General features: G+C 42.1%; 2 protein-coding genes and 1 long non-coding RNA gene across 14 annotated transcripts; 1 reads left to right on the top strand and 2 right to left on the bottom strand.

Annotated features, from left to right (window-relative positions):
• Positions 1–174: 174 nt before the first annotated feature.
• Ssdp (Sequence-specific single-stranded DNA-binding protein) lies at positions 175–24,405 on the bottom strand. 10 transcript variants are annotated; one of them, XM_076792173.1, is made up of 14 exons: positions 23,671–24,183; positions 22,759–22,831; positions 22,627–22,688; positions 22,463–22,547; positions 22,339–22,380; positions 22,175–22,261; positions 20,306–20,413; positions 19,415–19,495; positions 19,118–19,166; positions 18,377–18,406; positions 17,099–17,310; positions 16,833–17,003; positions 16,513–16,713; positions 175–6,174 (listed from the first exon to the last, which is right to left on the bottom strand). In XM_076792173.1, exons 1-14 carry the CDS (start codon positions 23,724–23,726, stop codon positions 6,070–6,072), a joined length of 1,362 nt encoding a protein of 453 aa, XP_076648288.1. In that variant the 5' UTR covers positions 23,727–24,183; the 3' UTR covers positions 175–6,069. The 10 variants fall into 10 exon arrangements, with proteins under 10 accessions (XP_076648288.1, XP_076648289.1, XP_076648290.1 ...); XM_076792174.1 differs by having other exon boundaries at positions 19,421–19,495; positions 23,671–24,182; XM_076792178.1 differs by lacking the exon at positions 175–6,174 and adding an exon at positions 11,317–11,924 and having other exon boundaries at positions 23,671–24,405.
• LOC143356468 (uncharacterized) lies at positions 8,490–11,300 on the bottom strand. Its single transcript, XR_013082675.1, has 2 exons — positions 10,189–11,300; positions 8,490–10,156 (listed from the first exon to the last, which is right to left on the bottom strand). It is a non-coding gene; the product is annotated as an uncharacterized LOC143356468 (long non-coding RNA).
• Atg10 (Autophagy-related 10) lies at positions 23,103–27,520 on the top strand. Of its 3 annotated transcripts, none has more exons than XM_076792184.1 (5): positions 23,103–23,194; positions 26,166–26,290; positions 26,385–26,619; positions 27,107–27,275; positions 27,359–27,520. In XM_076792184.1, exons 2-5 carry the CDS (start codon positions 26,183–26,185, stop codon positions 27,444–27,446), a joined length of 600 nt encoding a protein of 199 aa, XP_076648299.1. In that variant the 5' UTR covers positions 23,103–23,194; positions 26,166–26,182; the 3' UTR covers positions 27,447–27,520. The 3 variants fall into 3 exon arrangements, with proteins under 3 accessions (XP_076648299.1, XP_076648298.1, XP_076648301.1); XM_076792183.1 differs by having other exon boundaries at positions 23,103–23,235; positions 27,359–27,519; XM_076792186.1 differs by lacking the exon at positions 23,103–23,194 and adding an exon at positions 24,736–25,013.
• The last annotated feature ends 61 nt before the right edge of the window (positions 27,521–27,581 follow it).

Genomic DNA, 27,581 nt, shown 5'->3' with positions numbered 1-27,581 from the left:
ACAGCCTGGATCCTTCTGGAGTCTTCTGAAGAGTGCGCTGCGCCACCTCCGGTTCGTAGGAACGAAGAAAGAAGAACGAGGAACGAAAACTCGTCGGTCGAGCAGCTTTCGCTGCCGAGAAAATCGAACGAGAAGAAGGAGGAGGTGTAACACAGTAAAGAGCAACTTTGATGCTTAGTAGGATAGATGACATTTATTTCATTATTTTTATTACTATTACTTGCTACTTGAATGCTATACTCGTATAGGTTTCTATAATTATGTCGATAATTATGCGTGAATTTAAAGAATATGTGAGCTCAGCCGCAAGATGTACAGCCCGCGTCAGTATTACAATGATCGAATAAGTGAAAATAATTACAAAAACGAAATTTTACGTTCACTTTTCAATGCAAACACTCGTCAAGGGATAAAGGAGGCAGGAGGAGGGGGGTTTAAGGGGCGTACGGTAATGGTGGTTTCATGGTGGTTGTGGCCGTGGTGGTTGTGGAGAAGGGGAATAATGGCGGCTCATCGATTTCCTTTAATAACTACTTTCATCTTGTATATCCTTCGATCTTGATTTACACGCGTTGGAAATCCTACCGTTCGATCGCTATTGAAATGTACCTTTACACCGTGTTTCTTAATTTGAATATTCCTTTTTTTTCTGCTCTCGTTTTCGAACCGCTTATAATTTGTTGCAAACCCAACACTCTTACTTAATTAACCTAGTTTTACCTTACACGAAATCGTAACGCGCATTACACCGGTACCAACGCGTACCGTGTGTATCATTTCTTTCGCTTCTTCTTGTCTCCTAGCAACGACGAGTTGAACTCTCGTTTCGTATCATTTTTTTCCGGTTTTTCTTTTGCTTCTAAACAATATACAAACATCTCTCTTTCTCTCTCTCTCTCTCTCTCTCTCTCTCTCTCTTTTTTCTTGTATCTCAATGATCGTTTTAAAAAAGTGTAAATACTATATACCGCGTTACTCTCAAAGTATTCGTCTTTTTGGTCTATCCTTCACGCAACCGTTTCTTCGACGTTTCGAATCGGTTCCATCGGAGGTTCGATCGAAACGACAAACAACGCCGGTTGTTCGATTGATCTTCTACGAAAAAAAGGTTTGAATACGACGATCGCGCGAAGGACTATCAAAGAATAGAGAATAATCGAATAAAAGAAGACACGTACGAATTTGATGCTCGTTGGAGGATGGCTGGGGATGAGCAGTTAAATATACATTAATGGTAAACGCGGAACGATGATCGATAGTATCGAGGTTTCTCACGTTCCCGAGGTTTCATTGAGAAAATGTGTTCCGAGTTCGGGTGCCCGCACCGAAAATTAAAATGACCAGCATATATTATATTTACGAGCAACGACGACAACCGAACCGAATCCGTGAGTCGCGAAAAAAAATCACGCGGGCCGACCCGAAATCAAAAAACACATATATCCTGTTGTCCCGTCTACGAGACACGCGGACCGGATCGATACTATGCGAACCGAGTCGCTTATCGCGCATCGTTCGGAAAACGCGTCGCACGTTTCCAAACACGTAAATCGTAAATTGTACATCGTTAAGTCGTAAGTCATCTAATCCAAATTGCACTCGACGCTTCGGTTTGTACAAGTTACACATTTACATAATACGCCGAAATATCGTTAGTATACACATGGTGCATGTACACGCCGCCATTCCCGGAATCGAGCACGACCAGGAAACAAAACAGCGATCAGAGGTCAAAAGAAAATCACACGTAGAAATGTCCGTTCGAGCGATCGAGTCTCGAACGGAACAGAATCACGCGATTTGTAATCGTTCGGATCGCTTTGTGATCGATCGCGTCTCGAGCTAACGACGATCCGTTCTCTTCGCCCTCTCTTGTACTCTTTGGTTACGTTCACCCTGGTCCTCGCGTAATTTCTTTCTTTCTTTCTTTCTTGCATCATGCGTTCTCGCGCGAACAATCGACGCGTGAAACGTCCAATGACGATTATTGCCGAGTTTGCCACCGATCGAATCATTTCTGTCCGTTTCAAACGTGTTCTCTCGCGCCCGATTTCGACGATTCTGTCCGATCAGAAATTCGAAACGCACAGTTTTCCCTCGTTAGCGTCGCGTTCGACGTGCTCACACGATTCCGAGTCGCCAGCCGATACAGTGAATTCTCGTTACGAGTCAGTGTCAACCTTACAGTTTGGAGTCAGTGGAAAACTCACACCATCGCGGTGAGTCGCCTAAGCTCGAGAGCCGTCGCCACCACAACATCGTCGGCTATATCGGTGTGAGACCGGAAGACCACTACTAATCCAATTCCAAACTTCTTTATTTTTTTTATGAAACTTTTATCAACATATTCGTGGCATTTTTCTGATTAAAATAAAATCAAATATCATATAATTCCGACGATATTTACGTGTGTAATGAACGATGGAAGTCTTCCCACAACAATTACATTAACACTACATTTACGGGACCCGTCAAAATGACGGATTCTAATATTTTTAAATTGCGAATATTGAGATTGTAAAAATGCATCCATGAGCAGTTATTTAACAAATTGATTTCTTTGGGTATATATTATTTAAAAAATGGCTGCAAACTTTGATCAATACATTCATGTTATTTTTACAAAGTAATGTAAAATAGTCATTTTTAGTGCTCCGTAAACCTAGTGTTAACGGAAAATTAGTGTGAACGCGATCCGAATTATATCGCGTTTGGTATCATTTTAATCGGAATAATGCCACGAATATATTGGTGAAAGTCTGATAAAAAAATAATTAATAATAAAGAAGTTAAATTTGTCACTTGGCTTTGATCCAAGTTGCCCACTGTGCAGCGGCCGCGACTCTCCGCGGCTCTTTCATTCCCGTATGCTGTCCTTCTCTGCGTTCGAAACTTTCGTCGCTCGTTATGCAAGTAAATATCATCGGAATTGTATCACATTTGGTTTCATTTCAATCAGAAAAGTGCCACGAATATGTTGGTAAAAGTTTCATAAACAAAATAACGAAAAATAAAGAAGTTTTGTAATTGGATTAGTAGTGGTCTTCCGGTCTCACACCGACATAGCCGACAACGTGTGACACATTCCTCGGCCCTCGCTGTCCGCTTCTCCGTGCAACATTGTATCGGAGACGGACATTTTCGCATTGTTCTTGTCACTAGCGCTTAGTAGTCACAGGTTTCTTCTGACTAGTAGACGGATATGACTCTTAGGTTTCCAGCGTGGCCTGTGGATTTCAAATGCGACGCTCAGCTCCGATATCGTATAAGAGTCAGTAAAAAGAACCGCGGGACTGACATACAACGAGAATTCACCGTATCGGTTAGTAGTCATAGGTTTATGACTTATAGACGGATGTGACTCTTAGGTTTCCAAGGTTTCCAAATGCGACGCTCGACGAGAACCTTCGATGTCGTCTAAGAGTCAGCAAAAAGAACGGCGGGACCGACTGGTAACGAGAATTCAGATAGCAATTGCCCGAACAAGGGAAAACTGTACTCCGTATCTGTAAAAGTCTCAGATGAAACGTGAACGTAACGGACTCGCGTGTAATCGCTAAAAATAAAGAGAAAGAGATTATAAATGTATCCAATACTGGCAGTTACGCGTTTACAAATTCGTCCGTTCGCGACGACGATCAACGATCGTCTCTCGAATGATAATATTATATACGCCTAGCGTGTACCGCTTTGTATGGATGCACACTGGCCAGATCAAGTCCTAGCTTCGTTTCCGAGATATATCGAGATACCGTTTTAAAGGGGTAACGTTAACCATCTGGCTAACGTTCGAAAGGTCTCGTTTGCCTTGCCGTATAGTACAATGTTTAACGTTATCCGCCTCCTCTGCTTGCTCGAGTTTTCCCTTGTTAACGCAACGTTCCACGGGCGCTATTACTCTATCACACTTCTATCACTCTATTCTACAAGTACACCGTTTGTGTTCCTGGTTGCGGTCACTATACCGCGCGCCGTGCTCGTCGACACCGTCTACCATTCCCGAGCGTCTCGCCGTGTTCCCCAAAAATTACGCGTCGCTACCAAGGGAAAACTGTGTCGCCGACTTGTCCCGAAAACAACCTTTCACTCCCTAGATACAATGAAATTGTTCGTTACTCCGGACACAATGACTAATCCCCGACTAAATCTCGCGAGTCAATGGAATTGGAATCGAATCGTTACGTCCGACTGTGAAATGAAAAGTGTGTTCTAATCGCGAATATCTGTAAATACTGTGCGCTTCTTTGTTTTCCGTCCGAAGCCGGTCCGACGCCTACCGGTTTGCACCGGTTTCGAACACGATGCGAAACGATTCGGAACGATTCGGGGGAGCGCGCAACCGCACGTGATCGCACTGAACGCAATAAACGCAATAAACACAATAAACGCAACAAACGTGTAAACAAATGCCCGTAAAAATCTTTCCTCGTTTCTACCTGCCCACGGGTTTCGAAACGACTCTCCAGACTACTAGCCCCTAGCCCTTTTGCAGTCGAAGGGCATCGGGTCTTCGACTCGAAGAAGGAGAACCGTTTCGGTGGACTCGTATCGAGGATCTCGTATCGTCGCGCGTCGATGGGATAATCGATACTTCTATCGGAATGGATTTGACCCTATACTCGTCGGAACGACTCCGCGCGAATCGTTCGTTCCGTTAAGTACCGGCGAAGAATTTGTCTGGACAGTTGGCAATATTTCCCCGAAAAAGGTTCGTCTCGCTTTCCGCGTTTCGATTCGTCTTATCACAGTCAGCATAGTTTTACAATTCGCTGCCTCGAAAGCTTTTCGGAAAGCGCGCCACGTGCACACCGACGCGACGATCGAGGAAATCGATGAAACGTCGCGATCATTTTCATTATCGTCCGTCAAACGTTCCCTAACACCCACGCGCTCGTCGAAATATCGATGCCGTTCGAGGACTCGCTGGAAGGATCACGGGGGGCGGGGCTGGGCGGGGCGGAGCGGAACGGGGGCGGGGAAAACCGAGAAAGGAGTGGGAGGGGGCCGTGAACTATTCGTCGATAGAAAACATTACGTGCGTCCGCGCACCGCTCTGCGCCTGAGCGATGCTTGCTTTTCCTACTGTACAAAAAATAGAGCGTTTTCTTTGAACTTAGAGCCAATAAGGAAGCACTTACTTACTCAGGAAACAGAATCGAGAATCCTAAGCGAGTAGGAGAGACGAAGGAGCGTGGAGAGAGACGATTAACAACAAAACACGAATCGAGTACGCTCGCGTGCGTGCGCGCGCGCGCGTCACTTTATCAGCTTGAATTATGCGAATACACGAGAGCTTTCATCGGACATGTTGCGTTGCGGGTTAAGCAAAGATTATCGATCAACGACGATCCAAGGTGATCGCGCTCGCGCTGCCCTAGACGACGGTATAACCAGGCCTGGGCAACTTCTTCCCCGCCGTCGCTTCACGACCCCCACTACCAGTGCGTAGGTTCCCCCACCACTGGCCACTTTCTTGTAGATTCTTAACTGAACGTCCTCTCCTTCCCCGCTCCATAGGAGCATGGTGGGGGGTCTTAGGAGTGGGGAGAGGACTCACGCGTGGCTCGCGAGCCACCAGTTGCCCAGGCCTGCGGTATACGATTGTTCATAGATCGCGCGATCTGATGTTTTATAAAATAGATTTAATAACTTTTACTTGAAAACAGGACAAACATCGATAGACGAAGCTCCGTTGCGTTGCGTTGTGTTGAGTTGCGTCGCGTCGCGTCGCGTGTGGAAAGAATCTGCGAGTCTTCTTCTTATACCAACAAGGATCGACCCCCTGTGTACCGTTGTTTTTTTCTGTCTTTCTCTGTATCTTTTAAGTATCATTTTCGTTTCCGTTAGATTCGCGCGCGTCCTTTCGAACATCTCGCTTCCAAAGTTGAGGGGGCTGGGGGAGGGTTAAAGGGGCGGAGACAGGGACGACGACGGGGGGGGGGAGGGGTACAAGTAGATTGTGAACCAGGTAAAGGAAGATAGAGAGGAGGAGGAGGAGGGGATGATTGTGTCGCGACTCGCTTTCTCAGAAAGTTAGTTTGGTCTCGGAGTGCTACGACTCGCGAAGAGTTACTGTATGAAATAATCGGGGTGATCAGAGTCCTTCTCAAACCTCTTCGCCTCTTCCTGCATGCTCTCCTTGATCTTGAGTATGGCCGCAGACTCGGTCTGATCCTGTGAATCAACCAACACCAGGCCGGTTACAAGTAAAAGGTTAGGCAAGACCACCATCAGGCGATACCTTGCCCATGTTCTTTCATTCCGTTCTGCTTTCAGCGTGTTCACCAGCGAGCTGACGAAGGAACACGGCGCGACCGAAACAAGCGCTTTTCTTTCGCGAGGGGAAACCTTAAGGGGGCCGGCAGGCATTTGGCCTTGACTGTCACGCTATGTAGACATTTTACGTCTTAAATAAGTAAGTAATCAATTAAAAATGCATACCACCGTGTTTGTACGTGTCTTTGCTACGTCTGTACAGAGCCTTTTTTCGATAGGAACACTAAATCTCACGAAATTAAGAGAATCTCTCTGCGGCAGCCATCTTGTGACGTCATACTCGCTTCAGAAAGCGAGTTTTCTGCCGAATATTACAAATTACTCCACGATGAGGTAGAAATTCGCAATTTGGGCTCCATACAGACGTAGATTGGACTTTTAGGAAACACAAGTGACCATTTTTAAACTGCTCATTGCAATATTGAAGCGTCAATTTGTCAAGATTTTGACCCTTGCAAGTTCATATACATATAGTGCAGAGAGATTCTCTTAATTTCGAGAGATTTAGTGTTCGTATAAAAAAAAAGGCTCTGGACAGACGTAGCAAAGACATGTACAAACACAGTGGTATGCGTGCTCGCGCGCGACAAAAACATTCGGCATCGCAGTAGTTTCACTGGAAATAAGGGCCGTGTCGCCCGAAAAGTACTATGTCTTGTTGCGCGCTCTTAGTTCTAGTGAAATTCTGCCTGTATCGCGTGGAAAAATCGTAATAATCTTGGCAATGTGACACGGTGGTTTCCCTCGTTAGCGTCGCGCGCGCGTTTCTCTCATCCCCACCGTCCAACGCGTGGCGCATCCAACGGCACTGCTCGCTTCGTCGCTGGTCACGTGGTCGTCGGCCAATAGGAAGTGGTTATCCCCTGTGCTCGATAGCGTCTCGACTCGTTCGACGCTAACGAGGGAAAACTGTAGTAGGCGACGTTCGATTGGAAAGATAAGTCAGTCACGACGGAGCGGAAAAAAGCTATCGCGAAAAAAAAAAAGAAAAACGAGTGGAAAAACGATGAGAGAAAAATAGAACGAAAAAGGAAAAAAAAGGAAGAAAAAAGAAAAACGCTCGTCTCCGGATCGCCCAGTTTCCTTCTGAAAATAATTTCCTCCTGTTTCTCGACTCGTGGCTCGCGATCGGTCCTACCCGTTGCGTGTGAGAGACAGAGAGAGAGGGAATCCACGGAGAGAGACGCACACGCTCTCTCTGACTCTTGTATGCGCGCTCGTATGCGCTCGTGTTCGACGATTATTTCCGGGAAACTGATTATGCTCGTTGGAGCGACACGCGTCTGGGTTAGGAGATTCGCAACAGTCGGGAGAACGAATCGAGAGACAAGACGGGGGGGAGAGAGAGAGAGGCGGGAGTGGAAACGACATGAACGTTTTCTCCCCGAGTGTGGAATCGAAAACCCAGCAGCGCACTGCCCCCTCTCGTTCTACATACGTGATCCGCGGCGGAGGAGGAGGATCGTTAATCGCGTGGCCGAGGAAATTCTGAGCAGTTCGCTGGTCCCGAACGAATCTGGGCAAGAAAACGCTGACGTGCTGCGTAAACTTAATTTTCTCTCGTCTCGACGCAGCCGCCTTGATGACACGGTGCGTCGTCAAGGGGTGGGGGAACCTGTTTCCCTTTCTTTCTTTCTATTTTTTTGTTCTTTTCTTTTTGGCTCGTCGACAACAAAACTTAGAACAGAGGATCGTGAAACAACAACTAGGGAGTGAGAAACGATTCGATGGAGGAACCGCATCGAGAAATGTGGTTCTTCCATGTTTCCAGGGCGCTCTGACCCACAACACATGGACGTTATGTATAAAAAACAAAGTGAAGCCCGTATCGACCAAAGAAAGAATCAACGTGTACGAACAACAAATAATTTGAAAAAAAAAAAATATATATATGTATATATAAACAACAACAAACAACACACACACAGAAAAGAATGTATATCATATACAAATCTATATATACGTATACGTATACGAATACGGAGCACGAATACGTATATGTATAGATGGTTGGATAGAAGATATATATATGTGTATATATAGATCTGCATATGTACGTACGAACGAACGGACGGATGAACGTTCGTTCTTGCGTATAGGTGTGAGCGCGCGCGCGCGCGTGCACTCTTCTCTTTCTGTGTCTCTCCGGCCCACCCCCACACTGACGCACATATCTCACCGAGCCGTTACGTCGATCGGAAATAACTCTATCGTTTTATAGATATTCAGAAAAATGCTTTGTAAAACAGAGAAACTCGACGTGTCATCCCTTATTTGTTACTGTTTTTTTTTTCCATTAAAGACTTTTCCCTTCTATTTTGTCCGCATTAATTTAGCATTTTACGGTTACTTTTTTTTTTTGGTTTTTCTTTCGGATCTCGTTCGAATCAATCGTGTATCTCGATACGATCTCGCAATCCACCAACCGCTTTTGCGCTGACGCATCCATGTGCTACAGGTCAGTACAGGCTAGTACTATATACAGCTATCAGATTTCACCGGTTTTCCATTTCGTATTTCTCATGTCTCTAATTACGTTGCAAAACACCATCGTTCGAAGCATTGCGAATCGATCATGATATTATATAACAGTATATCACACACATTGTGTTCCACAGTATACTCCACGTTGCAATTGTTACATGTCATACGTTCTCGGTGTGCTCTCGTATCGTTAGACAAATTCTGTTTGCTCTGTGTGCGTTCGACTAGCTGTGTACGTGTGCGTGCGAGTGTGTGTCTATCTGTGCGTGTGCGTGTCTGTGTGTGTCGGACTAGCGAAACGATTGCTCTCGAAGCGTGATGTCTCGGATGTTAGTAGATCGCTATAAACGGGACGAGAACGACAAACAATTATAAACTTTTCTATCGTGACGGACGCGTTCGTTACGGATACGCGTGACCGACTAGAACAAAGTTCTCACGGTTATGACACCCGGTAGGACCAAAAGCAAAAATTAAGTATATATTTCTCATCGTTTTCGATCCTTCCTCTTCTCTATTCTCAGGCATGAGCAACGAACGCGTGTCGGATCTCTCTCTCTCTCTCTCGCTCGCTCGCTCGTTCTCTCTCTCTGTGCTCTGTTCGCGTTGCGAATCCCCTAAGCAGAAGTTGTTCCGTTACTCCCGATTTGAATGGAGCCAAGCACAGTGACCCAACGGGGGGTTCTGCTGTCTTTGCCCATGCCTGCTCTACTCCGCGACGAAGGTCAGAGAAAAAAAGTAGTTCGATGCACCGATGACTCTTGTCTTGCACCGTTGCGACACCGTTCTCCCCGATACAGCAGCGTCGGAAGATCATTTCGAGACAACGAACTCGGTGTACCACGATTGCTGTACCGATCGAAAACCCGAGAGACAGCGGTGCACGAACAGGCGCGCGATTATGGGCGATCGTACGCGATTGTCGGACCTAATCGTACCATGTACGCGCGGCCAATGTGAAACACAAGTGACATGTGATTACCAAGAAAGAAGAAACGGTGTCTCGTGCGACACGCGACAGAGAAAATTTTGTGTGAAACAAAGTTCATTGGAAACGGATAGTCATATATAAAACATTTTTAGTAGCCAGCACCCTGATGTGGTATCAAACAGCGAATAAAAAAGAAAAACGCAATATTCTCAGTGTAACAGGTTTACATTTATTGTCTCGATCTCCCCTGGCTTAGGCATATATTAATAATGTAAAATGTTTCATCGCCATTCACTTGTGCGGCTTACAACGTGGGGCTTTGTGTTTACGTTAAAGTTTAAAGTAAAAATATTCGGCGTCGAGATTAGCCGATGGGGCGCGCGCGCGCGCCTCACGCAACGATACAGGAACGAAGCATGCTCGCTCTCTCTCTCTCTTTCTCTCTTTCTCTCTCTTTCTTTCTTTCTTTCTTTCTTTCTCTCTTTCTTTCATTTCACTTTTCACTTTTAATTTTTCCTTCTTCTAGGCTAGACTAAACTGCTTCTGATCGTGTACGAAACAGAGCTGACGGCGTATGTGTGTGTGCGCGCGCGCGCGCACCACGCGACAGGAAGCGACAAGACGCGACAACGGACGAGTCGTGTTACAAGCAACAACAAAAATCCTATTATTCCCCCGGATCGAAGATGGATCCAACGCGTCCGAACGGAACAAGAATCGATCGATAGATCATGCCGATTCAAACGTTCAGAGGAGATAACCGAAAGACCGCAAGAACGTTGCGAAGAGCGCGACAATGGCGGCAAATTCCTTCGAGAAACCACGGGGATCGATGTTTCCGCATGATTGTTTACAAGTCCATCTTCGTCCGAAACGAATAATACTATTCCTCGTTATCGCGCGAACAATTTCCGTTCCTTGTCCTCGTACTTCCGAATCCCGGCCGCGAAAAAACTTTTCGTATGTTTGCGGGCGATTGACGTTCCTCATCGTGCTCCAAGACAAAAAAAAAATTACATAGATCCTATTATACTATGTGGCGTATGTGTATTCCTTCCGCTTCGACACGATCTCTCTCTCTACACGTATCGACGATCTCGCAGTACCGATCAAATAGTTCGTTTAAATCGGTACAAACGGAGGCTGAAGGTTGTCTCTCTCCCTCTCTTTCTCTCGCTCTTTCACTCTATTCCGTGTCAGTGTTGTACGTGTGTAGTTGTACGTGTACGCGTATATCATGATTATGTACGTATGAGGCGCGTGTACGTGTACGTGCGTGTGTGCGTGCGCATGTTCTCCGGAACAACGGCAAGCATTCGCCATTCTGACGGCAAAATTTGCCAAAAAAACTATCCGAAAGATTAAACAGTCTTCAATGTCAAAAGCAAAGTCTGGTTCTCGGTCGTCGCGCTATCAAACAAGCGTCAATGTATTCATCGTCCGACTAGTTTGCCGCGTATTCTTGTATCTACATATATGTATTATACTTTCGTCTGAACCTCGTTAATATATGCAAGCACACGTATGCGTACATATCGAAAGCTTTCGGGCAATTAACCGTAATCACGAAAAAAAAAAAACAGCGAATCACGCGATAACGATGCCCCCCACCCCCTCCCTCTCTTTCTCGATTTTCACGAGGAAACGTTGATCAACGTCTATAGTTTTAACAGAAATATTAAAAGTGAAACGTGTAGTTCTAATGCTAGAATGAGAAACGTAAGCTAACAGACAATAGACGTGCGTGGCAATCATGAAACGTGGCACGTGGTACCGAAATTAATTAATTGTCGATCTTGCCGATGCTCTCAGAGCGTATACTCGCAAATTGACTCTTTCTCTCGCACTCGTTCATTCGCTCCCTCACTCGCTCTCTCTCTCTCTCTCTCTCTCTCTCTCTCTCTCTCTCTCTCTCGTTCTCTGACTCACTCACTGACTCGCTCGCTATTACCCTTCCTTTCTATCTCGTACGATCTCACTTTCTCTCCTTCTCTCGTTTTATATCTTGCTTTACATATGTATAATCTATGAGTAGGATTAATATTTTAAATTAATTTAAACACAACTAACAGCAGCACAGCATAGTCCGGTACTGACCTATAACCATTACGGACGGATGGATTCCGGAGGTTCGCACGATATTTCTCCATTTCTTCGTGTTTTCGTATTTTGCTTTCTCTTTGCTTCTGTTACACTCGATCATTTAGGTTCAGTACTTACACCGTCTACGACACTTATTCCATACAAAAATAATATGTATGTATAATATATTTTTATATATTTATATATATATATATAATCATATATATATATATAGCGTATTGTTGTCATACACACGTTATATATATAACATTTCCTTCATATATATTTACTTTTCTCCACCTTGTTCAAGTACTTCTTTCGTTAAGTTAATCGCAGAACCATTCCCGTCGCAAAACTCGTCGCGTGATCGAACGTTTTTTTTTTTTGTTTTCATTTGGAAAAGAAAAAGAGAGAAACGAAAAAAAAAAAGAAGAAAAAAAAACATAGAAAACAAAAGAGTATGGTTGCTTCGGAAACGATAACCGGAACAATGACGAACCAAACGGAGGAACTTTATTCGCGTGGATTTTTCGTTTTGCAATTTGATCTCGTGTGCATGCTTGTTTGTAAACTAATCTCTAATAGGAACTTCGGAACGATAGGAGAGCTTTCAACTGCGACGTGAAATGAAACCGTTTAGCTGTATCGTGAGTCGAACTCCCATGATTCTCAGTCAAGTTCAGTTTGAGAACCGTAATGTGTTCAGTTATGTTCGGAAGCATTCTCGATCGAGCAATCGTGCGACTAGAATTAACACGCTGGAAACGAACGCGCCGTCCCGTGCTTGCGCACCTTCTCGTCTTTTAAACTGGAGAAGAGATATCGACGTAAAAGGTATCGCGTTCTCTCGTAAGCCGTTTGTCCGAGCAACGAGAACGTACGCCCGAGATGTTGCGACGTTAATAGCTGCGAAAAGATAGCGCGCATACAGTGAATTCTCGTTGTATGACAGTGCCAACCTTACACTTTAAAGTCAGTGGAAAAACTCACACGGTGAGTGGCCGAACCTCGAGACCCGTCGCGGCCACAACATTGTCGGCTATATCGGCGTGAGACCGGAAGACCAAAACTTCTTTATTTGTTTATGAAACTTTTACCAACATATTCGGGGCATTTTTCTGATTAAAATCAAACTCTGGTCTTCATTTGATTTGATTTAAATTCGATTTAAAATCAAATTCTAGTTAATCAAATATGATATAATTCGAATGATATTTACTTGTGTAATGAACGATGGAAGTCTTCCCATAACAATTACATTAACGAAAAATTAGTGTGAATGTGATCCGAATTATATCGCGTTTGGTGTCATTTTAATCGGAATAATGCCACGAATATATTGGTGGAAGTCTGATAAAAAAATAATTAATAATAAAGAAGTTACATTTTTCATTTAAAGGCCTGCGCTCGCGCGGGCTTTGATCCGTGCCGGCGGCCGCGACTCTCCGCGGCTCTTTCATTCCCGTATGCTGTCCTTCTCTGCGTTCGAAACTGTCGTCGCTCGTTATGCAAGTAAATATCATCGGAATAGTATCATATTAGGTTTCATTTTAATCAGAAAAATGCCACGAATGTTGGTAAAAGTTTCATTAAAAAAATAACGAAAAATAAAGAAGTTTTGTAATTGGATTAGTAGTGGTCTCACACCGATATAGCCGACAATGCGTGGCACACTCCTCGGCGACGACGACTCTCGCTGTCCGCTTCTCCGTGCAACATTGTATCGGAGACGGACATTTTTGCAATGTACTTGTCACTAGCGCTTAGTGGTCATAGGTTTCTTATGACTTGCAGACGGATATGACTCTTAAGTTTCCAGCGTGGCCTGAGTATTTCAAATGCGACGCTCGGCTCCGATGTCGTATTCGTGTCAATAAGAAGAACAGCGGGACTGACATACAACGAGAATTCACTGTACTTGCTTCTTTCTATCGGTATTGAATCGTGAGCAAACAGTGGAAGGACTCGGTACGAGTTCGGCCAATTTAATCACCTCATTACAGAGTTTCGTAAAAGTCAATTCAAACAAAACGAACGGGGGAAAAACAAAGAAAAATAATAATAAAAGAACAGTAAAGACATTCGATTCGAAACGATTAGACGAGTCTCTCGATACGCGCGTTCGAAACATCATGGTAAAGGAATACTGTTACGGAGACAAAAAAAAAAGAAAGAACGGTTAAAAAGGAAACGATCTCTCGTGGAATTCGAGAAGAGCTCTGAACGGCATGTCGCGGTCACAGGAAAAATGTCAATGTTTATGCTACTCGACGTAACAAACGTAAATACACGCCTCGCCCCTATCGTGCACGTGTAACCTATCCTTTTTTTTTTCTTTTCTATCCTAAAAGCTCGAAGGTCTAACTCTATAATGGGATGAAAAATAAGCCAGAGTCGCCAGTTGACGAGCCAGCGATGCGATTACGAGATACAGGCGGTTTAAATGAACAATTAAAAAAAAAAAACAAAAAGAAATTGAGGAGAAAGAATATGAAGGATAGAAAAAAAAAGAATTAAAAATCGATTAACAATTATGCGATTGATAATCACAGTAGTTCGTGTTTTTCAGGCACCTTTGCTTACAAGCTAATATTCAAATAAATATAAATAATAAACGTTGTTGGCGTTGACACGAGTCGATAAAAAAAAAAAGAAAAAAGAAGACGTATCGTAACTCTATCGATAATGAAGTATGAATATAGAAATAATCGTATTAAAAAAAAAAAAAAAGGAGAAAAAAAAAGTAAGAGTAATAGTAAAAATCTAAACTGCAACCTCTTGAGTATTTAGCGAAGCACATACATGTATGCAACATTTATGTACTTTCAAAAGTTCCTTCATAGTACTATATTCTGTGACGAATCGAGTATCATAGTTTCGTAATAACAGCGTAATGAGCACTTAAACGCTAACCTAATCAAATTATGAACGATTAATCGAACGAACGCGCATAGACGTAGCGTATGCGTTTATCACGAATGTTCTGTGTATTCTTTCACGTTTTGCTTTTTCCTCTCTGTTGTTGTTCTCTAGTTGCGCGTATTTTTTTTTTTTTGCTTTTGCCATGAGCGAAAATCATGCTTGAGCCATTGACAAAGTATAATTTACGAACGCGCGCGCGCGCGCGTATGTGTGTGTGTACCACGCGACGTTCAAGCGTCAGCGTATTTTGCGTATGCGTATTCGTATCCGTATGCGTATTCGTATTCGTATTCGTATCCGTATTCGTACTCGTATTCGTATGCGTATTCGTATGCGTATGATCCTTTTTCCAAATTGCGTGATTAACCGGGAAATTCTACGGCATCTATGTACTCGGGGCTGGATCCAAGGCGACTTGTCTTTTTAAAAAAACTGTCGGGAATACAGAAGGCGCACGTGCGAGATTACTCATTACACTTTTCATTCGGAATCCTACTCGCAATCCGAAGTAATAACGTAAACGAATAAAAATTAATGTAACAGACTTAAATCGACACCGTTCTTACGCGCTCATTGAAAAAAAAAAAAAGAAAAAGAAAAATCAGTTACATGTCCATACGCATGATGTTGCATTCCATAATGTCGTACCGTGTGTTTCTACAACGAAAAAATTGTTCGGCCAACAGCGAGACGCTTTTCGGTTTTCGAAGAAATATTTCAGAAGAATTTCAAACAGTTTTTCTTGTTTTTCTGGTTTCTTTTGTTTCTGTGAAGCAGCACCACCAGCCGAATGACAAATAAACCGAAAAATCGTCTGGTCACGAAAATGCCTTCGTTGCCGTGTACGATAAACCTTACGAAATATCTTGCGTATGTTTTGTAATAAATTTACGAAAATTGATTCACAATTGAGTTTGTCGTCGTATGAAGCAGGTGTAAAAGTCGCTGGATATTTTTATCGAAATTGATCTATGGCTTGATCTTGACAACAATGATGCACAGGGTATCGTCTCTGATCCGACTAGTAGAAACAATTAGGAACTTTTCATGTAATCTCTACAATACATTGGTTCGACTTTATAATGTGTATCGCGATTGTTATATTTGACTTGCTCGAATTTTTTCGGAATGATTACCAAAAAAGAAAATAAAACGGATAGATTTCAAGAAAACAAAGAGAAAAAAAATAAATAAATAAGTGAAAATAAAACGAAAACAACAGATTTTTAGACGCACTTCATACTTGCATCATTAGTCATACCGTTAGTATGATAATAGTTAGACACAATTGAGCCAGTTATAACAATATTAGATGCAAATAGGTACTTTAAATTAAATTTCCCAGGAAGCCTATATACGATTAAACAGGACATATCAAATTCTGATATAAAAATTGATATTTTGAATAAGCATTAACTAGGTTGTTGGAATAAGCTGAAGGATAAGCCCTCTAAATGTGATAACACCCAAAAAGTATTTTAATGGAATAAGTAATAGTCGTATTGACGAAAGCACCTGAATCTGTTAATTGCTGAATAATTAGAAGAAAGATAAGTCATAATATGAACTTATATGTTTTCCCGATTCTCCGTTCCTCTGTTAACATTCAATCGATCTAACAAATCCAAAGTCAATGCGAACTACTCCAGAAGTACAAGAGAAATTGTCCGCCAGCCAGCGTGAAACCAACACGTTTTGAGGGAGAGAGAGCAAAGAATAATGCATCGTGGAGAGCTAATCGTCACCGACATATAAGTTCATACTAACACGTCGAGTAACTGTCATAGGGAATTGTTATAGAACCTACTAATACTTACATTTTCTCCAGGACCTCCGAAACCACCCAGATTATAGTCACCCATTCCACTTCCACTGTCTTCTCGTGGTGTACCGGGACCTCCGTTAGCCGGGCTGTTTTTCATTCCGTCGAGACCATCGCCGTTTAGAACAGGACCCATCGTGTTTGGTCCCATCGGACCCATTGGACCTCCCTCCGGTCCGCCACTCATGGGAAAATCCTGATCAAATTAACAGTATCGTTAGAAAAATTCCCAAAAATTACATCATCGTAAATATCAAACAATCGGTTTTACGAAATATATAAACATGCTAACAAGAAATAAGAAAGTGTACTTACGCCAGGCATATTTCCTCCAGGTACAGGTTTCATCATGGTATACATATTTTCACCGCCGCTATTACTACTATCTTGTGGACTGGGCATAATTGGAGTACCTGGGCCTGGAGGACCCGTTGATCCTGGTGGTCCTCCATAATTACCAGGCGACGATGACGAGTAATTCATTGGCTAGAAGCACAGAGAAGTCGCGTTATCGAATTATGAAATTTCAAACCTCGATCTACTACGTACGTGTATAACAATGAATTTGTATGTGTACGTACAGTAGATGTGTTAGGTTGCCACTGTTGTCTGCCAGCTGGCCCAGCCATACTCATTGGTGGCATTCCAGGTCCTCCCGGACCTCCGGGACCTAAGCTACTGTTAGGAGGTGGTCCTCTTATTCCTGGTCCGTAACTTCCTGGTCCCATCGGACCCATTCCAGGTCCCCTTGGCGGGTTCATCCTTGGGTTCATGGGATTCATGCCTGGAGGAGCTAGTAACAAAAGCAACCTTTGATACATCTGTTTAGAAACGTACAAGTATTAATAACTGTTCTAATTCCATGTTAATACTAAATGCTAATCGTGAATCATCGGACTAACGGCAAATCATGTGGCTTTCAAGCTTTCTTTGTTCTTTTAAAGACGTAAGATGCTTAACAAGTACATAACGAGAAAGAAGGTGGTGTTTCAAACACTGTTTCCCATTTTTCGACACGCTGAAAAAGTGAAGTCATGCTTTGCCGAAGTCGAATACATAATGAAGCGAGTGGACGGCATGCTGAATTGGTAATTGCGTCTACGTAATAAATAAATCAAGTAAAAAGCTCATGCGTAGGATGAAAACAGCACTACCAAATATTGTTGTTTGCAAACCGTTCCAGTTTGAAAACAACCGATAGAAAACAATGGGTTTTGTTTTGTGCCAGACACATGACAAGTAAGACAATCAAACAGCAGTATCTACGTTTAATCGATACCGAACAGCAATATCTACGTTCAATCGACACCGAACAGCATTATTCACATGATGTTGTCGTACGATCTTTTGTAAATATAAAAAAAAAAGCACAGTGGAATCGAAATATTAATGCGGTGTACATATTATTCATGTTTATGCGAATCATCGCGAATACGTTAAAACACTCAATTCGTATCATGGTGATTTGTAGTTACAGCAAGGTTTGTTAGCCACAATATTCTATACATTTAATTACCTATGTGCAGAGTTTAAACTTGACAGAGTTCTAACTTGATACTCGACGTAAATGAAAGTATACGGTAATGTTAAGTCTGCCACTCTTTTTCTTTTTTTTTTTTTATTTTTTTGAGAGAGAACGTTGTTCTCATAGGCAAAGTGGGCTACTCTATTAAAATTGCATCTAATACATTGACTTGAAGATCGAGTGAGCAAGTATTTTATACACAGAAACTAAGCTAGTGCAATTATTCGTGAAAGTGAGAACAAAAATTTTAAGACGAGCAGGAGAAAAAAAAAACTAAAAAGTTAGGCTTGACTAAGTCATGTGAGTGTGATTTGGTTGCTGGGTTGCTTCCTACCTTGCCACCCTACAAATTCTCCAGCTTCGCCTGAGGAACACAAGAGCACACATTAGTACGGCAGGTAGGTAAGGTCAGGTTGATGGCGGTAAGGTCTAGTTACTTTGCGGTCGCATAGTGAATAGATTCGAAAAACCATTTCGACTGTGAAAATATATCATTACAGCACGTTGACGAAACAACAAGTCCAACAACTATGCGAACAGTACACTTTGAAGAACCAGAATTTATTCATTCTTGAAATATACAATATAATCGTATAAAACATTTATCGCAACGCAATTAAACATTTAAAAACAACCAACAGAAAATAATGTAGTTATTTATTTTTGTTACTCTAGAGTTGTAGTCGTCGATCCATAGAAATTGTTAAACATCTATCAAATTAAAGAAAAAAGAAAAAAAAAAAGAAAAGATACAAGTTTAAACCGTTGAAACGAGCGAAATCGAATAAACTTTGAAATCTTGTTTGACGTGATGCATCTACACTCTATGTATACGGACAAATTCAATTACAAAGGATTTAAATAAACAAAAACTACACCACTGCATGTAACTAGACAATTCAAAAACCAATCCACTCCACATCACAGCAATCCAATCCACTTTCAATAATTACTGATTTATTTATTGCTGTGTGGTTTTTGGTATGCATGCGTCTATGCCATTCTCCTCTCGCAATTATCATCAATACCAGAAAAAAAAAATCAATGTGTATCTAGCATAAAATTAAGCTCTTACCTTGCCTAGTTGGATCCATACTGTTTGGCATCATTGGCTGTCCAGGAGGCTGAACAAACCAATAATGGGTAAGTAAAGATCGTGTACGTAAAGGCATAGCATAATTAAACGCTTCAGTCATCACCGGAAACCTATCGAAAGGCTTTCTAATTACTGCTGGACGTGCTGTATGTGTTAACATATTTTTTCTTAATTAATCGCTATCCCTTTAGAACGATGTACATAATAAAATTTCCTCGATCATCGATTTTCACGTGTAGCTGAAGCGTTACGGTACAGATTATAGAAAATACTAACACGTACCCCGTTAAAATCATTTCCCATCTGTGGCATGCGTACTCCAGGTCGCGGTCCAGGTGGATATCGTGGACCCATGAACTGTAACAAGTCAGGAACATGTACGTTAAATAATTTTTATCTCGAAACATTGTTGAGAGGTTAAAAAAAGAGAAGGTCAATCACAAGTCGTAGCTATTATATAATACATTGTGAGAGTCACATACCAGGCAGCCACAATAAGCAATAGTTATCACATATGTTAGGTCACATAACATTTGCGGTTCGATGAAAATCAACACAGTGTGCTCTATGCATCTTTCGCATGTCGGTGTGCAAAGAGAATGACAAACAACAAGGATCCATATTCAATGAAGAGTAGATTGAAAAGTAGATTGAGGTAAGTCGAAGAATATTGTACATTTAGATCGAGTCTTACCTTAAGATACATCATTCTAATAAAACTGGTAATTATCGTTCCTCGAAAACTTATAGCACCCAGAGAATTTGACCTTACCTTAACGTACCGTAGTACTACATTGAGCGCTTTCATTGGAACTATTTAATAGCGCGATACTGTTAACTTTGTATACACACGTTAACTAAAAACACAGTTACAGAGTTAGCTAGTTAATCTAGTATATCGGATTTCACAAAACTATAGACAACTCGGGTGTTTCTAGCAGTTCTAATTGCTTACTACGCTTGTGAAAACATCTTTCGATATGTTTTCTTTGTACAGTCTATCGGTGTTTGAAAGTACATAAGCTGAAAATCGTAAAGTAGAGCTAACTTTGACAGGAAGGAAGCAAACTTTGAGCGAACAGTCTTAGGTACACAATGATACAGTGTAATGAAAGTGGATAAAGTGATTCTCCATGAGTGACGGTGTACGTGTCGAATGAGGCTTACCTGAGTGGACATCATCTGCGAGTGTGGGGGCGGGGGTGGCTGGGGGTGCTGGGGGGATGGCTGTGATGAGGGGTGTGTGGGCGGAGATGGTCGCATTGTCGAGTTGTTCTGCAACAAGCAACGCAAACGACAGACATGTAGCAACACTGCGATCCAGGCAACAGCTAGACTAGAAGGCTTGGGTATGATTGTGTTAATAACTATGTCGGACAGCACCTTAAAAATCTAAAAGTTAGAATTATCAAAATGATCCGCACCGACATTATAGTTGAAAGTAACTTTGCTTGTCCAATTCAAATTCACGGCAAGGAAGGTGTTTCCGGTACCGTTACAATCTCTATTGTACGCGTACCGGTTGTAACATACAATGTTTATTTCATCCCCGATACCATTCGCAATAACAATTTTGTGTCTCCAGTATCTCGAGTAATTGGATCTCTGCAAATGTTCGTTTTCAAAAATGTTTTCTCGAAACGCTAAGCTACTTTCTAAGCAGGCTTCTGTATTAACATATCAGATCTTTGAAAAAATGCAATCATAGCTGACATTCAGCGTCTCTGTGGCACACAGTGTTTACATATAGGAGAACTGTTATATCGGTTTTACATGTAATTGTTTCGAGAATTAGTACATGCTCCCATGTATAAAACTCATAAAAGATCAGAATAAGAACATTCATCTTACATATATACATATTAAAAACAAGAAAACATTGTACGTAGTATACAAGTGTGATCCCAAAGATGGAACAACCAATATTTTGTAAATGTTTCAATAAACAATGCAACTCGCAACTCATAAAGTCAAGAAATGATTGCAAAGATCTTGTACGAATAGTAAATCAGCCCAAGGTAGAATATTCTAAATTCGTTCACCCACTATACAAAAATATTAGAGCTAGAACTATTTTCTAACATCTATAGAAATCTCTTCTGGTATACTTTCGAGGCCTGATGATTATATGCAGATAGGAGATCGTAGAGTGAAAATGGTAAAGGAACGCACACACAAGTGTTAGATACGTAGCAGAGAGAAAATAAGTACATAGATACAGTGTAAACAAGCATGGCATGAGAATCTTGATTAAATGTACACTTGTTTCAAAACTTATGTGTAATTAAGTTCATTGTGTATTAGTTTTCTTTACGCTTACTAGAATGTTTGTGTATCCAAGTATGCGTGTATCTGTGCATATATGATTTTTACGTGACAGAACAGACCTCTCGTAAACTAGCATATATATCCCAAAATTATATTGCATTTACAACTTATTTGGCATGTAATACTTCCTTTCGTTTGAATGGTACGTACAATAGCATAGTTACGTAGATACTAATTCAAAAAGACAAATACGTGTTACAAATCGTATAAATTAAGTACATTTGTAGAAACGCGTCCTGCTCGTAAAGCATTGAACAACCGTTTACACGCTTTGAATCAAGTGTAGAATTGTAATGAATGAGAATTGTAACTAGGCATAACAATGATAACAGATAATTATACATAGTCCTGTATATACATATGAATACTAATGATATATGTCTATATACATTAACAGTTTGTCGAACATTCTCTCATTTTTATAATCGTGAAAGGACAAGTAGTAAAGGAATTATTGTGCGAACAAGAAATTGTTATCCACATATACATATCCCTAAAAAATACAATGAAAACGGTACTGTACTGTAATATTAGAACATATTCGAGTTAACAAAATAGACTCGAACGTGATAATAAATTACAAACAGAAATATCAAAATAGATTGATATCGATTCAGAAATTTTTCAGTTCCTCGAGTAGAAACTACTTATTCGACGAATTCAAGGAAAATGAAAGTACCAATGGTAAACAAGTGTGTATAAACTTACGGGAAAGAATGCAGAAGGCATTGGTCCACCGGGCATACCGTCGTTGGGAGGCATTTGACCTATGGGGGATGGCGCGGGTCCAGCATTCTGAAAATATTTTACAATTATTTAACTAGCTCGTTGTAACCTTGAAATATTTCTGCATTCGATACAAGCGTACTTACATGAGCGATGCCATTGACTCCGTAACCGCTGTTTACAAAGCCCTGTCGACAGAAACATTTATTGAAAGATACTTATACGATTCGCAAATACAACGTGTACATAGTAAAGTGAATATACACTAACATAATCGTGAAAAGCTTTGGCTTCGCTACTGTGTTCGCAGGAATCTCGTCTCTCTGGCGCCGCTGAATACAGGTCCCAGAATACACTGAAACGTTTTTATAGTAAATTAATGTATCTCAGTATTCACGGTATCTTCTAGACTCTATACAAGCAACAGTGCTTACCACCACCAAGAGTGTAAAAATCCAGGTGGTTCCCCAAGAGTGATATTCTTTTCCCATCGTATCTGTGCGATAAAATAACGATACATAATTTATCTCAAAATTCATATTATTCTCAAAGAATAGAGAACATACCTCCGACAAGAACGTCTGTGCTGCTTTTTGTGCGCCAACATGCAATAAATATTCGTACACGTACAAAGCTAATCTGAAACATTATAAATCATTTTAATCGTAGTACAAGTAACACGTTCCGAAACATAAACGATTCGTTTCCCAGTCGCTTGAGAAAGAAAAAAATACAAAAATTTCGCGTCCAAGTAAATTCATTGTCGAATAAAATACAGAGACGACAAATCGATAGAATTTTTCGGTTACCGTTGCGAATGAATCGGATTCTCAATTACCGGTACGCGGCACTAACAAAACAACGATATCCGAGTCAAGTGTCATCGTTCCGATATTTTGCGTATACCACTTCGTGGTTGTGTAAATGATAAAAACATGGCGCCCGATCGGCCTGGCTCGCGAGACAAGTGATTCCAGTGAGCCATATAGCACGCAGTTCCAGGTGAATTTACGAGAAAGCAAGTTTGTGGAGCAGACCTGCAGGTAAACAACGTCGATTCACGCGAGAACACAAGTTTCTCCGGAGACGAAAGAAAAAGAAAGATAGACAGAGGGGTCATATTGTTGTTTTGAACTAATGTTTAGGGTAAATCGATCGTAGCTGAATCGGTGCATCATGCCCGCTTCTCTGTTCAAGTGTCAAACAATTCCAGGAATATTTACGTCGAACGCATGAAAATTACAAAGCAGATCATTGCAAATTGCAACACCGCGAATATTCCGATCGGTAAACCGGAACGATCCATCCGATTCTCCGGTTTTCGAAGACCGACCGATAAGTACGTGCACGCACGCACGCTCGGTGTATAGAGAGAGAGAAAAAAAAAATGGAGTCACTGATCGATCAATCGGTAAATATTTTTTATGCCTTTCGCCGTTGGTTTTCTATCGGAGCTGAGTTTCAAATTGCATACGTACTTTTCTCTGGCCTGTGAGTCCGAGGGTACCGCGGACCCCTTCCCCTTCGCGTACATCTTCGAAGACTGTCAATTTCTTCCAGTGTAAACAGAACCACCGTATTCGTTCGAGCCAACAATGTCCGACAGCGGCGCAGAACGGGGAAGAACCGCGAACGTGCACCCGTCCGTCGACGTATTTATTTATTTATTTATTTTGTCCGCTCACCATCGAAGGAACGACTCGAGAGAATTACAACAACTCGCATACTAGATTATCCGAACGTAAAGAAAGAAGAAAAAGGAAAAGTCAACGAAGCCGAACACGACACGGGAATCCGTATCCCTTTGGTCACACACACGTCACGAACACGTCGAGCCACAGCCGTGGCCAGCAGCCTATACTAGATACAGTACTTCGCATCATGGCTCGACGAATTGCGGACGCATGACCGCGGAACGAACGCGCGTCGTCATCGTTCGCAGACTTCGCGCTCTTCTTTCCCTCTCTCCCCGCCGCCGCCTGTATATAACGCGTTCGTTCAGTTCCTCAAGTCTTTTCTTCTTCTCCACAACTTTTCACGTGTATCTTCGGTTCTATTTTCCCCCCTCTCTCTCTCTCTCTCACCGATTAATCACAGTCATAAGTCACCCAGCCGCTCGTTCTTTATCGGTGCGTAAACGACGTCGCGCGTCCTCTCGGCGAACTTGCGTTCGGTCACTTCACTCTCTACAACCTCGGCTCGCTCACCTTACCTCTCCTCACCTCTCCTCTCCTTGCCCCACCTCACCACACTACTCCGTGTCCCACCTCACCTCATTAAAGATACAGACAGACGAACGAATGGACGGACGGACGGACAGACACACGCTTCACGATGTTCACTCGATACTGTATCTACACACTGTACACCGATTTCCGAACCCTTGATATGCGTCCGTCGTCGCCGGTCTCAGACGCATCTCCTTTCGTCCCCCCCACCCCCCAACTTGAACCTCTATGTATATTTTTCTGACTCTTCGTTTTCTTTTTTTTTTTTTCTATCCGTAGCTACCTATCCGGTAGTGAACGAGGACGAGGCGTACGGTGTGTCGTATCTACACACGCTCTCGCGTGCGACACCAGTCAACTTCTGTGTCTGTGTATAGAACGTACGACGAGCGGCGCGCACACAACTGTGTGTGTTCTCTTGTACGTACACGTACGCGTAAACACTGACAAAGAAACACACGCCGACCACCGACCGACTGCCTGTCTTCCTTCCCCCTCTTCTCGTTGCTGTCTGCTGTGTCTATCCTTACCTAGCGTGCTACCTCAACGAAGCTGCGCGCGCAACCGATACTTTTCCACGTCAGGACCGTACCGTAAGTTAGTTTTTATCCCCCTTCGATTTTTTCGTTTTTTTTTTCCCCTTTTGAACAATTTGCTCGATTTCTCGATACGATCGATGGACTATTGCTCAAAAGTAAATCCTCGGTGAAGAATTTTTTATAGTTTCACAAGCTCCGCGCTGTTCGGATTTTTTTCCATGAGAAAGTCACGCTTCGGATAGATACGATTTGGAATAGAGAATTTTTTATAATTCAAACCCGAAAACTGCGTTTCGTGATCTAAGTACATTGATCTCCGTTGGATAACAACGATTTGGATCGGCGGAAAATAACCGGGAACATCCTCGGTACGTCGTTGTGGACAAACTGTCGGAAAAGTGGATACGGATGCGCCTATCAGAGACACGTTCCTGATTGCAACGCTACGTGCTATTGGATGCCAATCGTTGCACGACGAGGTGTTTGCTGTATCTGTATACCCGAGCACGCATACGTTAACACGTACGTATGTAGGTATGCGGTACGTACACAGGCCATCGGGCATGTATATACGTACGTGTGTACGGCTACGTGTATACGTAGAGGGGATAACCGAATACAACCGAACACCGGCGAACATTGCCGATGCAAAATAGCCGACAATTGACTGAACGTCGAGGGGTCGGGCAGAAAAGAGACAAGCCATTCCTTCGGGTGTGCATCTTCCCCTTTCTTAATTTTGTCACGATACGAATGGATCGTGTGTTGCAAAATAACAAAAACTCAAACACCATATCCGTATATGTCCTCTCTTTATCAGAGAACACAACCGATACAACTTTACCGGTCGTAGCATATCTTTGAGGTTTAGCAAGACTCGGTTGTATACACACACATACGTACTCTAGATGTATCATAGATGCTGTTTCAGTAAAACTAACTATCGAAGAGATATATCGATAAAAATTATATAGATATTTTAGATATTATAGATTACAGATATTTTTATCGATAAAAATGGAAGGTCGCAAGGTTTTATGTAAAAGTTTCAGGTACTCCGTCTGAAATTGATTTCGAAACGAGTTAGCTGATCGGGATAACGATAGGAGTGGGATATGATAGGCATACGTTCATTAATTTATTCGAAAACAATCGCATATGTATGTAAAAAAAAATATATGTACTAACATGGTTGTATTTGCATAGTTTTACGAGATTCCCCGATGGATGGTCCAGGGACGCTCACGTGGGAAGAATTTATCGAGAACGCCATCAGTTTGATAGAACTATCGAATAAAATCTGTGATGGATGGGAACTGCGAGGCAAAAAGGTGAACACAAAATATTCGAAGATTAGTCGTGCTTCGATCGATCGCTCGATACATCGAAATTTTAATTGATTCCGTATATACACATAATTTGCAGGATGTACCCGGAGAGGCGTATCTTGTTAGACAGAAAAAACTTTTTTTCCCTGAGAATGATTCGATGTTGAAAAGTAACGACACCGAGGAGGACGATTTAAATTTCGAGTTAACGTTAACGGAAGACCCGTTCGAAGCCCCCTCTACAATCGAGAAACCATTTGTCACGGAACACCACGTATTGTGGTCCATGAGCTACGGTGTTCCCGTATTGTACTTTCATGGCTGGAAATCAGGTTGCGACACAATAATATCTATAATAATAATACATATATGTATCTCTATATGTATTGTCAGAAGATGAACGCGTATCGCGTTTCACGACTACTCGTGGTTATTCGTTAATCTCGCGACCTCTTGTTCATCAAAAAATATAAGATTTCTATTACAATCGCCGACTGATCACCACTAGACCTTAATCTGGTATGTACCGGCTGTTGGAAGTGGCGAGCGACATAATGCTGATTGTTCCTTCGATTTTGGCCTATCTCGAACTAGGCTAAGAAGGCACCGAACGGAATAAAACTGACTAAAGACGAAAGATGATGGGGAAACAAAAGAAATCTGTGTTTTACATGTAGTGGACGAGTAACGCGCATTTCGATAGTTTGCTCGTCCGCCATGCAGTAGCTTTTTCGTTCCCTTAATATTCGCTTTTCGACAACAATTTTGATATATCCTTCACGAACGATAAACAGTGACGATAATTGTTTGCTTCTACAGACTTCCCTGGCATTAATCCGATAACCGTGCGAGAGGCCCAATCCCTTGCTCTCGACGCAGATTTAAACTACAAGGAATTGTCGCAAGCCATACATCCCGTTCTCGGTACTCCATTCCTGCATTTGCATCCCTGCAAGTCGCAGGAACTTTTACAATTTACATACAAGAGGTATCTAACGCCGCGGCGAGATCAATCGTCTCAGCGATCAAGCGTCATCGATGATGTAATATTTCTATTCTTTTCTTTTCCAGTAAAAACAAACTGGTCAGCTGGCTGAGCACCATCGCCCCATCTGCTTTCCTGAAACTACAACCTGTATATTACAATTTGACCGTATGAGTTATGCTATTAGAAGCAGTTCAAAACTTCGATACAATGTTCATGTAAAATCTGTAAAATAGCGCGCTAACGCGACTCTGTCTGATAGAATAAACAAGAGAAAAAGAAGTCTCGAGGTTTTTTTTATCGTCGACT

This window comes from Halictus rubicundus, chromosome 8, assembly GCF_050948215.1.
Source record: "Halictus rubicundus isolate RS-2024b chromosome 8, iyHalRubi1_principal, whole genome shotgun sequence".
NCBI lineage: Eukaryota > Metazoa > Arthropoda > Insecta > Hymenoptera > Halictidae > Halictus > Halictus rubicundus.
This window is presented reverse-complemented; position numbering and strand designations above follow the sequence as displayed.